This window comes from Girardinichthys multiradiatus, chromosome 2 (assembly GCF_021462225.1).
Source record: "Girardinichthys multiradiatus isolate DD_20200921_A chromosome 2, DD_fGirMul_XY1, whole genome shotgun sequence".
NCBI classification, from domain to species: domain Eukaryota; kingdom Metazoa; phylum Chordata; class Actinopteri; order Cyprinodontiformes; family Goodeidae; genus Girardinichthys; species Girardinichthys multiradiatus.
Window position 1 is genome coordinate 37,366,358 of NC_061795.1, and position 14,956 is coordinate 37,381,313.

Below are 14,956 nucleotides of genomic sequence, written 5' to 3' on the forward strand. Positions count from 1 at the left end.
AAGGAAACCCAGCAGATTGCATCCAGTCAGTGACTTGCAGCATTCCCTCCTCCCGGATGAGCATGTAAAGACAGTGGACAGTCACTGGCGTTGACTTTGCAGCAATCCCTCATACTGAGCATGCATGTGGCGACAGCGGAGAGGAAAAACTCCCTTTTAACAAGAAGAAACCTCCAGCAGAACCAGAACCAGGCTCAGTGTGAGCGGCCATCTGCCACAACCGACTGGGTGTTTGAGAGAACAGAGCAGAGACACAAAGAGAACAAAGAAGCACTGATCCAGGAGTACTTTCTATGGGAAGGAAAAGTAAATGTTAATGGATGTAGCTCCTTTCGTCGTTTCATCTAGAAAGAAAGAACAGATAAACTCTGAGCCAGTTTTCAAGGTTAGAGTCTGAAAGAGAGCACATAGAGTTAGTCACAGTAAAAGCTCAGTCAATTGCCATGTCTAGGAGAGAGAAAGTGTTAAACACTAAAAGACAGGGCTATGTGGATCATCGGTAGAGGGTGAGCATTAAGTTGTTGCCAGCAGAAGCTCGAACGATTCCCCTCTTCAGAAAGGTGTCACAGGCAGGCACAGAGCCAGGCCAGGTGTAGCTTCTAGGAAGAGAAAAGAGAGAACAAAGTTAAAAGCTGAAATAACAGCAAACAATGCAAAATTGGAGAGTAGTGTGAGAATGTAGCGAAGAGGGTGAAAGTGGTCGTTATGTCCTCCAGCAGCCTACGCCTATAGCAGCATAACTACACAGATAGTTTCAGTTCTGTTAGAAATATGCACAAACCTACCACCTATATTTGTGCAAGCCTTATTAGGAAGAGCAACAAAAAAGAAACATGAAAAAAATGTTTTAAAGAATTTTGATTGGATATTGAACAAGGAAATCACAAAATTGAGAACTTCTTGTTGTTTCTCTGTGGTTCTCCTTGAAAATTACAGTTGACCTTTAGGTTAGTGAATGTGCAGGTTAGTAGATAAAATCTGGACAACATTTTAAAAGAAAATTGTCTACCTTAATGGTCAAAAAGATGTTTTTGTGGTTCCCATACTTTATCCAAAAAAAAACCCATATTTTGTTCAACAAGGTTTGACCAATAAGAGGCTGACAGAATACAAATGTAGCCAATTTAAAGGGGTCTACTTGTTATCCAGCCAGAAAAGCTGTTTATTATTATAATCCTTTGGACTGTCGCCACCTACTTGTTACTTAAAAAAACAAAAAACGTCTAAATTACTTATTTTCATCGGTAGCTAAAAAAGGACAGATTTGTGTCCCAAAAATAAAAAAACAGTTTAGCTAAATTAAATAATTTAAAAATAGTTTCAAATCATTTAAAATACTAATTTTAATTTGATTGTCTTTTTTCTTACAATATTTTCAGTCCAGCTTTCCTTCCAGTTGAACTAATGGTTGCACACCAAGTTTTCCATCTTCATGAAGATCCCCCTATTTATTTTTAGTATCTCCTGTCACTAATTTCTATATTTATTGGGGGTATTCAGTCAAACTTTTGTGCAACCTACCACATATGTTTTTTTGGCAAGCAAAGGGAAATTGGCATGGCAGCAAAAAATTTCTGAGGCCCAACAAATACGGCGTTCAGGGAGTCTTTTGCGATAGCAGTATTGCAGATATTGAGGTGAAAAGCGTGATAACGACAGTGATGCTATGTACTGAGTAGGAAATGGGCTCTGTGGCTATCAACAGTGCCATTCGTGTAAATCTACCACTTCAGTGCTTTACTGCCAGGTGTTTCAGGAAAGGCAATAGGAAAATCAGTGTATTAATAGTAATCCTTGTGGTGACGGGTATGTTTAAGGTAATTTACGGTTAGGCTAAATTATACATTTCAGATGGGTGGGAGCTTTACGGGACTGGTGTGTCATGTTAAACTGCCTATTCCTTATAGCTGTAGATGCCAACCAGTGCTGCATTCTGAGGGGCTATACTTCTTAGTTATGGACCCAATTGTGTGACACACTAACGTTCCCAGTCTACACCAGAAAACCCACCTAAATCAGAGCTCATTGAAAGCATGATTTTGACTCTTTATAGTAGAAAACATCTTATAATAAGCTATCATTTCAACTCCTAGTTCTTACACTGTTTTGTTGTATTGTATTCACCTTCACGTTCATTATATCACAACCTACAGCGTTTAAAATAATACTATTACCTATTTAATGATAAATTACGTTTTTTGGAGTAGTATCATGAGATAGTATCATAGTATTCGGCTACTTATCAAAATGCTGCTTGCTTTTTATGCTGTGTTCTCCAGCCCTTGTTCCATATTTTTAGTGTTGAGACTTAAAAATACTTATGTTTTGACTTTTCCTAACTATCTCTTAAATCCTTTTTAAGCTGATAAGAGATATACTGAGACATCCATAGAATTGTTATGCTTAGGTTCTTTTAAGGAGGCTTATAATTAGAATCAGTTTTACATGTTAACACGTATGCATTATAATCTTTATATAAATACGAAAAGATAGTATACAGCTTGCCACTGCTTGTCTGTTAATCAAATGTACCCACCACTTTATAAATTTGCTCGCAATTGGCCAGTGACTGGCTCATGTTTCACCCCTGATCAGTTTACACTGATGGGGCCTGGCATTCCAATAGTCACACCTCCAGAGTGAGCACATTGTTTTAAAAATATGAATCACCACACTGATTAATAATTCCACTCAAATGGAGGTAGACACCAGATCATCATCGTTTCACACAAAATGTATTCAGTTGCCCACTCTCCATCTGCCAAACTGTTTTGTTGCTGTGTGAAAAGGTAGACATCAGTTTACTGCCTCAGTGTTTTATAACTGGTTATTTTAGGGCAAACTTGCTCTTAAGAATGGAGTTCCTATGCAGTCCTAAAGTATGTAATTTCATTGACCATTGTCAAAGTATGGATTAGTACCGGAAATAATGGAGCAATTTTTGGGATTGTTTCTAACTTTCAGCTTTGTAAAGGCCAAAAATCATGCTGTTTTTACATTGACATTCTCTATCTCACATCTTGAATTTAACATTTCAATAATTTGCATTCATGGTAGGATACTCCAATCGTCATTTAGCAAGTGCAAGAGTTGCAGATCTAGGTCCAGATGCCAACAAGCTGTGCCATGGCCATGTACCACTCTCTTAAAATCAGAAGCCAGTGTTAGCACTGTGGTCCTTTTTGATTTGTGAAAGTACACATCAGACTATAATTCAAGCAGTGGAAAAGGTCAAAATTATGTACTCTGTTGTCTATGATGTTAAAGAAACGGATGGAAAAAATAGAAAGTAATGTTTGCAAAAGTATGGAATTGTAAAATGAAAAAAGTGCGTAGTTCTTAGGTGTCAGTCTTTTTTGCAAGAAAAGCATTCAAAAAAACTTGTTTTTTTTGTACAGTTTTGGATAAAATTATTATGCAGTATTTGTTAGCACCAGTACATCAATTTACCTTTTAAATTAAATAGTCTCTAATTTTTAATTATTTCATTTGTTTGAAATCCACCAAAGCTGGCCCTGCCCTGTGTTTTACTTCTGTATTTTCCGACTGTGGCCTTTCACCTACTTCTCTCGTGCTTTCAGAGAACAGGTGTAAATGAACCACATTAAACAGTTGTAAATGATACTCATAATCCTCTTGGCTTAGCGTGAGTTAACACACATTTAAAAATAGGAAACATCCAAGAGCATGTGGATTAATTGCTGATGAGGGGTTGCATTCTAAGCGACCCATAGAGGTGTATGGTCTAATGTAGAGATTGACATCTCGGCTATGTTGTACCAGTAAAGCAACTGTCTTAGCAAGGGTACAGCAATGCAGATTTTTTTTTTCCTACATCCAGACAGAGCCATGAATATCTCCCATTTAACTTTTTTTTTTAATGACACAACATAATAAGTAAAACAAAAGATTTCTGACATTAAGTCCAGTGTTTCCAATCTAAACCTGCTTGGTAACAACAGACCAAAATTGAACCTCATCCCAGGTTTGCGTCACCTGACTCCCTTCTAGGTTTTGTGCTTGGAGTTCTTTCATCGTCTCTGCCGAGGGATCCATTTAGTATTTGCGTTTGCTTATAAATACACACCAGTTGGCGCTGAGTGGTGCCTTCAGACCCAGCAGTTGCTGGAGACAAGTTTTTCATTCTTCTCGAGAGTCAGAAGTGTGAAAGGTTAGCTCGTGGAGTCGAATGGATGTTTATACTGGGATGATGATCAGATGTTGCCTTTTTAGGGACACCACACCCTTTGTCTAAGTTTAGCATTGTTTATGTACAATCACAGCTTGACATTTTCTCCTCAACTTTCAGCCTGAGGCTTTTTCCAGACCAAGTTCCAGTTTGTAGCCACGATTGGAGGCTTAGCTTGATCGAGGTCTGTGAGAAAAGGCTCTCCGGTACATCATAACCTGTTGTATTCACATACAAAAGTTAGATATGTGTTGCAAAGTAGTAATAAGCAGTATGGACAAGGTTTGAGGTGTACTTTCAGGGTTATTTTATCTTTATTATGAATTAGTCATCATAGCATGTCTAATTCTTATTATATTTTTTGTTGCCAGGATACAATAAACGACATAGTATTATCCATGCCCAATGCATAGCATTAAGTTTGTGCTTTCTAAGTGCATATCTACACTGATGAAACAAAATGTTTAACTAAAACAATGGCTGGAAGTTGCATTACATCACCTTCCTAAAATAATGGCCTATGTCATGTATTGTCAAAATGATTTCTATTGGTAAATGATAATGATTACCAAAATATAGGCTAGGCATTAAATATTGTATAGATATTTAGTATTTTAATTCTGTCTTTCAGTCAGCATTTTTGTCCACAAAGTAGCTACATTCATGAAGCTAGCATTTAGCAAAGAGTGGAAGAGCTCCAGAACCTGTGGCTGTAACAAGTAATCGTTTTTTTGTCAACTCTTTTCTTTCTTTTTAAAGATTACTTCATCAACAGTTTTTCTTTTAATTTTCCACATTATATGATCTAATTGAGAAAGATGTATAGCTTAATAAAAAGTACCATAATAAATAGCTATGTCAACACTCATCTGTTGTTATTACCTATTTGGGTGAAATTGTTAATAAATATTATATATATTTTGTGAAGTTGAAACTTGAAAAAATTATTTAGGCTCTTAGTAAGGTGACGGTATGTTTTATTTAGACAGACTTTAATCAGACTTTCTGAGTAGTATAGGAGGTTTATCAGCTAAAAGATGCTTTAAATTAGTTCCACTCCAACCAGGTTTTTAAATCAACTTGCTCAACTAAATTAGGTGACTGTTAGAATAAATGTTTGCAACTGGTTTATCCTACCTTGTTAAAAAGAAACAAAACATGCAAATTTAATTTGTGATTAAGGCAGAAAATGTGGAAAAAAAGTAAAATCTATTTTAACAAGATAGCATGTGGACCTTGTGTTTGATGACCACAGCTATGGTGCGCTGTTCTCAAATTCCACTGTTGTAGAGTTTCATGGACTCTGCAGTGGCTCTTTGTTTTTATGATTCCTTGGTCTTGTCATCACAGAGAATAATTGTTTAACTCTACAGCCGAATAGCTGAATGTTTGGGGTAGTTTCCTTAATGTATATGCATTTAGTTTAACCTTCTATATACATTAGGAGGGAGGAAATGGCATGCTTTGAAACTTGCCCGGGAATCATCATCTTTTAACAACTAGTTTTGATTTATGTGTGGACATTAAATCCATTTCAAGAAAAACACAAATGTATGAATTCCACATATCCTCTTTCTCGTGTCTGCCTCCATTTCTATTCCTGCTTTTCCATACATGGAATGGCATACTTCATATACTACAGACAACAATGAAAGGCATTTTCCAACATGGAGGAAGTCTCTTGCTGTTGAAAAATACTCTGCTCCAAATACATTGCTCAAAAAAATTAAAGGGACATTCTGGAATATTGATCTGGTCAGGTTAGTAGTAGAGGGGTTGTTAATCAGTGTCATCTGTTAGGTGTTAATAAAACAATTACAGGTCCACTAAAGGGGGAACAATGACATGACCCCAAAAACAGGGATGGTTTTGCAGGTGGAGGCCACAGACACTTTTTTCCTGCACCAGGAGTCCAACTCCACCAGGATGGCATATGTGCCATTGCCCGAAGGTCTGCTGTGTCTCCTGGCACAGTCTCGAGCACGGAGGAGATTCAAGGACAGTGATGGTTAATCTAGGAGAGCTGTATAGGGCTGTCGGAGATCCATAACCCATCAGCAGAACAACATCTGCTCCTCCTGGTGCATGATAATGCCTGGCCTCTTGTGGCAAGAGCCGGGTAAGAGCCACTTCCTGGAGAATGAAAGAATTGATACTATTGACTAGCCTCCATGCTTCCCTGATCTAAATCCAAAAGAAAATCTCTGGACATCCTGTTTAGGCCCATCCGACGCCACCAGGTTGCACCTAGACTGTCCAGGAGCTCAGCGTTGCCCTGGTCAGGATCTGAGAGGAGACACCCCAGGACACCATCCGTCATCTCATAAGGAGCATGTCCCAATGTAGTCAGGCTTCCATACAAGCACGTGGGGCCATACTTCATCAGTTTTTTAGTTAAAAATTCTCAGTGACTTTGGATAAAGCCCTCTGTGGGTTGATAACTTTCATTTTTATCAGATGATGTGGCATCCTTTTGTTCCTAACACATTAACCATCCCATAGCAATATGGTTATCCAGCATGGTTTATTTTTTTAATTGACTGCAATATTTTCAAATTGTTCCTTTTAATGTTTGTTGTGCGGTGTAATTTTGGGTATGTGTTTATAAAAATTTCATATAACTTTTTGCATTGCTCTACAAATGGAAAAACAACACATTTTCCCTATCATCCTACTAGTGGAGGTGTAGGTCTTTTTCTAAAACCTTGTTGGCTGTTGGCTATTCAAGATGATGCTCCCTGGTGTTTTTCAGTTCCTGAGCTATGTCAAGTAGCTGTTCATTAACTACAAGCATAGTAAAAGACATGACTGTGCCAGGATCTCATTTGTACCATCTGCTGGTTTGTGGTGGCTGGATATCTGAAGTGTTAAAAGCAGTGCTTATTTAGAAAACGATCTTCTCATTAATCAGGATCAGTCTTCGTCCTGCTAATGATCCACATGAGACTCCACAGACCTCAAGCCATTTTCCTCTCCTCCAGTTCCCCAACCCTGCTTTCTAGGAAAATCCACCTCTCTAAGCAATTACTCATTCCAGCTCTCATGGTCTCAAGTACCCCTGGTCACTTTACTGTGCTTTGCTCCCCTCTCACACTCTGTGGTCATTGGGAGAGTTGGGTTCAAATGGAACAGAAAGGCTCATCTTTGTGTCACATCCTGGGAAACACGTTGCTTTCTTTGCTTTTGACTTGGTATGGGGAAAACAATAAGTTCAGTGGGTGCTCTTCTGCAAGCATATGCACCCCAAAAGCTGATACAATATGACCATTCACTTGATATATTGTATGATTTTGTAAAAGTGTGCAAAGTAAAAGATACACTGACAATCTATTTGTTTCTAAGTTTTACAAACTTCAGCCTTTACATTTTCTATTTGTTAGCAGTATATATTTATTTTATATGAACATGACTGGAACAGTAACAACGCTACTTTTTGTTATATGGCATGATCGACGGACTGAAAAGACTGACAGCGATGATTAGATGTAAAGCACAACAGCAGTCATTCACCACAGCCAGTTAGTAAAAAATGTTTATAGATATACAGTGTCGTAAAAAAGTATTTACCCCCTTAAAAGGTTGTTTGTTTTTTGGGTAATTTAAATGTTTCACATCATCAAACAAACTTTAATGTCAGACATAAGCCGCTTTTCCACCAAAGGCCCTGGGTTTTAAAGCCCCAGGATTTGTTTTACCCGGGTAAAAATAATCTTTGGGAATTTGGGTGCTGCTGTTTCCAAAGCTCAGAATGGCCTATGGTGAAAATGTGAAGTAAACTGCATTACATATTCAGTCCGCCAACGGGTGGCGGTTATAAGAAACAAAGGCCAAAAAACCAAAGCCCTACTAAGAAGCCATATCTTCTTTTCTTAATCTTTTTAGAACAAAACAGAACATGGAACACAGCCGGTTGACAAAAAGAATACAGAAAGGAATACTAAGAATAAAAATACACATTGAGTTTACCCTTAAACATAAAATGTCAGAGGTTTCAAACACACAAAGTTAAAGAATATTTAAATGTTAAAAAAAGGTACTCGTTTTGAAGACTATTCTTGCTGTCTATTATTAAGAAAATAGTTCATTATATATAAAAGTAATTCTCTGAAAGCTGACTTATGATTGGAGAACTTAGATTTATGAATATAGAATTTAGACAGTAAAATTAGCAGGTTAATTACATAAAATGAGAATTGTGTTTACTGTCAATACCTGTTTAACTAAATAAGACATTCTTTCAGCATAAAGAAAAATTTGAGTAAACAGGACGAGAAATAAAATGCAAAAGTCTGCTCCAAAGGTGTTTTTGTAAACAAGCAATACCAGAATAAATGAACTATTGTCGGCTTCGCAAAAAGTACAATTACATTAATAAGCTTTCTGAAGGTAGTAGTTAGTTGCATAGAACCTATGATGCATTTTCAGGTCTCCAGTTACCACTTCTTCTATTCTTAAATGAGAAATTGTATTAAATTTTGCATACTTTTCTAACTTCAAAAGTAAGAGAAATACGGCTGTCCTTTTTTTAATCACTGTTTTCTTGACCTCGCTAATGTCCCTTCTGCCCTCCTCCTGTATACGCTCTCCACCCTTTCTTGTAATCTATTTAGTTCTATTTTATCCTCTTTTGTTTGATAATCTGGAAAAGCCACTATCCCATCATTTGTTTACAAAACAAGATGGAGAATGCACCACTGGCTTTATTCCTTTACTTCTTTTTTTAAGATTCTCAGCTAAAAAATAATTTTTTGTTTCAACAGAAAAATAATAGTAGATGATGACCATCTTCAGACTTGATTTATTCCTTCCGTTATTCCTTACGTTGCCTTGGATTCATAAGCAGGAATATTTTAAATCATTAGTTTACATTTAATCTTTTACGAACCTGCATCTGGCCCGAGTTGTTGCTTTACGACTGCATGATTCATTTACAATATCTACTAAACACTAATTTACACACTTGCCTTTCTTTCACTGTTGTAATAATCAGGTAAACCCATATCAGATATCGATATTTCTAAAAACTTCCTGCCAGTGGAGTAGACGATAACAAGAATCGAGGGTGAAGAGGATCCCAGGGAGCTTTTAGGAGACTACATTCAAATCTGGAATTGTGGTCTCTCTATTTGCAGAGCTGTCTGCATAAAACCATGAAAGATGGAGCCAGTAAGTTAGGTTTACATGAAAAGACAGTCTTGGGGAAAAGTAAAAGAGCTTTATTTGATCATTAAGGGGTTACTCCATTAAAATGTTTTCCTTACAGAATTGTGGTGAAACAGTTTCCAATTAATGCCTACATTAACCATTTCAGGTGACTACCTCTTGAGGCTCATCAACAGAATGCCAAGAGTGTGCAGAGCAGTAATCAAGGCAAAAGGTGGCTACTTTGAAGAACCTAGAATATAAGACATATTTTCAGTTGTTTCACACTTTTTTGTTCAGTATATAATTCCACATGTGTTAATTCATAGTTTTGATGCCTTCAGTGTGAAGCTACAATATTCATAGTCATGAAAATAAAGAAAACTCTTTGAATGAGAAGGTGTGTCCAAACTTTTGGTCTGTACTGTATGTTGAGCCTTAATTTACAAGACATGTTCATTCATCTTTTTGTAGCATTTATATTATTTAAATACATCTTACATGCACTTTGTGTTTAAATATTATCAGTAATAATAATAAATTTTCCGCTAGATAATTGGCCTAACAGTGTGGAGTGGAACGCTCTGCGACCTGGAAGGGGGCGGGGTGTGAAGTTGCCTTATGAGCATAAGTTAAAGGGGGGGCCTGTGGAGCTACAATAACAAGGAGTTCAGGCCAAAGCATTGCAGTTTCATTTTATACAGACCACATCTGAATGATTTAAATGTGAATAGGAAGGATTTAAAAGTATGAAATGTCCTCTTTAAACTCGTCTGCTTGAGGCAGAGACCTATCCCAAACCCAGAAGGGGAAGTCCGCCTTTTTTTGTTCGAGAAGCATGGCCTCAGACTTAGACACTGCAGTGCATGTGGGAGGTCACGGATGCCAACAGATTCACATCTGGCACAAAAATCAAACATTAAATCTGAGTTTTCCAAACCAGATACTTCTGTCTCCATGACTATGCCTTGAGATCCTGTCCATGAACACCACAAAGAGGATAGGTGACAAGGCACAGCCCTATTAGAGTCCAACATGCACTGGGAACAGGCTCCACTTTATGCCGAGAATGTAAACACAGCTCTTTCTGTGACTACAAGGATTGGATAGCCCTTAAAAGCCACCCAGATACCCCATGCTTCCAGAGCACCCCACACAAAATACCTCGGGGTACACAATCGTAGGCCTTCTCCAGATCCACAAGTACACATGTAGACCTGTTAAGCATATTGCCCCTTAGCAATTCCGCTATGGTAAAGATCTGGTCCACTGTTCCATGGCCGGGCAAAAGCCACATTGCTACTCCTGGCTCCGAGGGTCAACCATCAGTCGGAGCCTCCAACACCCTAGAGTAAGCTTTCTTAGGGAGGCTGAGAGGTGACATCCCTCGATAATTGGAACACAGTCTCCAGTCCTAGGATATCCTTTCTTAAAACGGGACTAAGTCCCAAGTCTGCCACTCCAGCACCCGAGGATGTCTTCAGTTGGGGTCTGCAGTTCACCCTTGAAAGCATACACAGCTTGGGGTGACCTGTTTCCCTTAGCCCTGCCGAAACCCAGGTGCCAAAGCTCAGTCACCCGGTGCTTGCTGGATAGCCCCCCAAACATTGCCTCAAGAGGGTGCCTCGGTCTCTCCAATCCGGGCAAGGATCATCTCTCTTTGTGGCCGCCAATTATTGGAATCCATGAATCGCTCTTAGACTGACCCACCCTTCCATTGTTCACCATCTTATCTTTTTCTAAGTAATGACGTTGCGAGGTTATGGGTTACTCTGCTGAAAGAGTATTTCAAAGGTGGTACATTGCTGAAAATGGCTGAAAACTATTATTTCACTAGACTCTGTGTCTCTGCAGTGTAATTTATAGTCATGGGTGACTATACTTTAGTTTGACAATGCATAACGTTAACATAAAGTTAATTTCAGCTTCACTATTTAACTGTTTATATTTCTTTTATTTTGCTCTTCGCTGCATATATCTTTACTCATTGCAATTTATTATTAAATTTAGCTTTGTCTGTTATACTTAGTTTTCTTTTTACTTAAGTATCAGGCTTCTTAACCGGGACCTGAGTCTGAATTTCTTACCTTAACATGTAAATGTGAGCTGGTATGACAGTAAAAATCCTTGAATCCTTAAAAGTAAATGTTTGTTGAGCAATAATAAATAATTAAAAGAGTAAGCTGTTTGTGTGATGTAATGTAGTGTTTCTTTTCTTTCTTCTGTTTGTATGTTTTCACTTTTTACATATTACAAGTTGAAATGTTTTAGATGCAGGTTTTCTTCAACTAATAAAGTTGTAGAGAACATCTAAAAGAGACCGAGAAAGGTATTTTGTACCTTTCACCAAACACGAGTTGTCCTGAATCATAGTTAACCCAGTGAGCTCAATAAACAACTCATTCCTTTTTTTATTAAATTAATTGCAGAAAATGGTGGAAATTATTATGGAAATGTAGAAATACTTAGCTGTTTTAAAAGGTGAGCCTACCTGTCTCCATATACCTGGTATACAAACATTGTCGTTCTACTTCACTGTGAGCTTGCCAAATTTTAACTTATTATGTAGGAACGGCAATTGTTAGTTAGAGCATGGCAAGAAATATTACATCACTCTTTGGTACAAAGAGCTTTTGTGTTCACAAAGATTTGCCTGTGTTCATCAGGCAAATCTTTGCCTCATCTGATATTGTTATTAAATACTCAGGTGTTGAGCTGTTTACTTTACAAACAGTGAAAATTACAGTATTTTACATTGTCAAAGAAACATATGAGGTGATAGAAGACACCACATCCGAGGCTCTCTTGTCAGACCACACCGTCGCTATTAAGCACTTTGTCTGACGCATTTGAGAAGGGCTTTCTACCGAGCTAATTCAATTGGCTAGATTGATTAGCAGTTAAAAGCCTTTCTTCCTCTGGGCAGAGGAATCTGTTCCCAGTGCTACCCAGTGGGCTACCTTGAGCTGGGCCAGCCTGCCAGATCAGTTGGTGCCAGGTCTACTTCCTGTGTAGGATTTCACTGGGCACGATCAATACTCCTAGACAGTTAATTGGATGAAGACTGACACTCACATTTCTCTTCTCCCCACTTTATGGTCCATTCAGTAGGAGCTGAATATGGGTTTGTACATGAGTGTCCTGTCGCTTTACAGCACATAATATAACTGCAGAGGTTATGGTAATGCAGTCTGGAAATGGGCTGCATTATTTCTTTTATAAAGGTCGATTAAGTGATGAAGAGTAATCCAACATGTTGTCCTTCTAGTACTGACCTAAATGCTTAAATGTCATACCTGAAGTGGCAGCACACACATGTATTCAGATGACTCTTTATGGCACTTAAATTGTAATCCTGCACAAATGTTTTTACCTTTGTTTCCCTCTCTTTTTGTCTTCCCTGTTTGTTATGAATAGAATGACCAAATATGATGTAAAGAACTACTTAGAGAAGATCTACAACGTCCCTGTTGGAGTGATCCGCACCAGGATACAATTTGGTAAGTTTGCCTAAATATTTGCACAAGGACATACAGAACGTTTTTACATACCTGGAAACAGTTGACATAAAATATAAAAATTGTTTTCTAAGCATGGGCTGTTTACCAACCTGTTACTTCTGGAAAGAATAAAAACAAATATTGTTCTACCCTGTAAGCAATGCAGAACTGCTTCTAAATTAGTGTTACCTCAATAAATAACCAAATGTGTATTTCTTTTTTTAACAACTGTACAATTATTTAAAAAAACCCAACAGGAGGCAAAAAACACATTTCCAATGCTGGATTTCACTAAAATACACTGCTAGCAAAGGGAACATCTGGGTTACTCAGTTTAATTGTAGGACATTAAGTCTGGCATTAGTGGCTAGACCAATTGTAAATAAGGAAGGCACACCATATCAGTCAAATTTCAGGCCCATATAGTGGCATTAGTAAACACTATGCTGGGCAAGTGACTTTTAGCAGAATTTAAGATAGGTTCTGAAGCATTTTCACCCAGGCAGAAGGACTTTTTACTTGAGGAATACAGCTCCGACAGAAGAAGGGTTCCTATTGCAAGCAATTCAGCCTTATATGTTTGAGCTTGAATATGACTCCTATGATCAAACACGTAACATGGTTGTAAAGGCTGAAACAAGCGATGACTAGGATAATGATCATTAACATAAATCTGCTTATATTCCTTTTATTCTTTTTTCAGGATGTGGAATTAATGGGCTTTATTCACAACAGTCTGACAAAAAATGGGCAAACAAGACGTGTACAGTGCAGCCTTCAGTGAAAGTTCAGCAAAATATCCCAATACACATCCTTCTTTGATGTCGCTCAGTTCCAAACATCAGACATATTTTGTCTGGAGAAAAAGTTCTGGACTTGTTAAAATAAACTTTTGAGTTAAGGATAAATAAATAAACAGTGTCCAGAAATTCCTTAAATGTAATTTAATTAAACCTGCTTTTCTCAAATCTTTGCCAGAAAAGTGGCATTTATGTATGTGTAAATCAACTAGTGTTAAATTTTGTTTACCTTTTTTTCCTGGTCAAGCATACTTTTATTTTAACCTTTTTTATTTTACATTTCTCTTTAAAAATGTTTCATCTAGTTTTGATCATTATTTCTGATCAAAATGTGCAGAGTTTACAGAAAGCGTGTCTACCAGTGTCTACCTTTGCCATTGTCCAATCTCTACCTGTGCAGGAGGTAGAGATTGGACAGTGAAGCCAGTCTCTACCTCCTGGAAGAGAGACCAAGAAGGTACCATGGGGAGAGAGGCGCCTAGCCTATAGAGTGGAGAAGCAATTAACACTGTTTATTAGGATTGTGTCAGAGGCTACAGGAGAAAAGAATGCTCATTGGTGTAGCAAGTTCAAGGGAAGCTGCATGTCTTCGAGGGATGGAGTAGGATGAAGAACAAAGGGCAGTTGAAGACCCCTGGTTTTCCAGAGGTGCGTCAGCGAAGGTATCCCTGTCTGCGTCAGGGGTTCCACTCCATTGGCAGTGTAAAGACGGGAATAGACCAAAAAGAGTGAGGGGTGCAACCCTTTCTTCCCTCTTGTGCTTCAGGGGTATTTTGGAAGGGGTTACCATGGCTACCTCTCCAGTCTGGGATTTGTAACGTGATAGTTGGTTGCCAGACCGCAATCTCAAAGTGGGAGAAATTGTGCTTGCGTTTGCGAGTGTTCTGTGAAAGCTCTGTCTTGTGTGTCTTTCTGTGTTGGGAAAAAGCGTCATGAGGCAAAAGGCACTGCTTTGTGTATTCAAGGTGTGCTGTTGTGTTTGTGTCATATTGTTTCTTTTTTACTTTTCAGGTTCTTACCTTACTTATAAAGGTTGTAGTATTCCCCTGTGGTTTTTCTCAGCAACCTGAACACGTTCACGAGTGTGAAGACACACGTGTACGTGGCACATACACTTAGTTACCTCTGTGTCCTACCCACACAGGGGCCTCCATTTAGCATGGTGGTGTGGAGGGGGTGTTTTACAACCCTGCTTAGGGCTTTCCCTGAGCTGTGTGCTGCCTAGCTAGTGATTACTAGACACACACGCACACACACTTATGCACAAATGAGTCATTACAGGGGAATGTTTCCCCTGTTTTTCATGTTGTAAACCGTTGCCATGG

The 14,956-nt window shown here is 38.3% G+C and overlaps 1 protein-coding gene across 3 annotated transcripts in view; it reads left to right on the plus strand.

Annotated features, from left to right (window-relative positions):
• mrpl23 (mitochondrial ribosomal protein L23) overlaps positions 1–14,956 on the plus strand; it is a 77,213-nt gene that overhangs the window by 23,217 nt on the left and 39,040 nt on the right. For all 3 annotated transcript variants that reach the window (XM_047350246.1, XM_047350235.1, XM_047350255.1), the window contains one exon: positions 12,749–12,831. In XM_047350246.1, the coding sequence (XP_047206202.1) occupies positions 12,749–12,831 (83 nt within the window). The remainder of the gene's footprint in view (positions 1–12,748; positions 12,832–14,956) is intronic.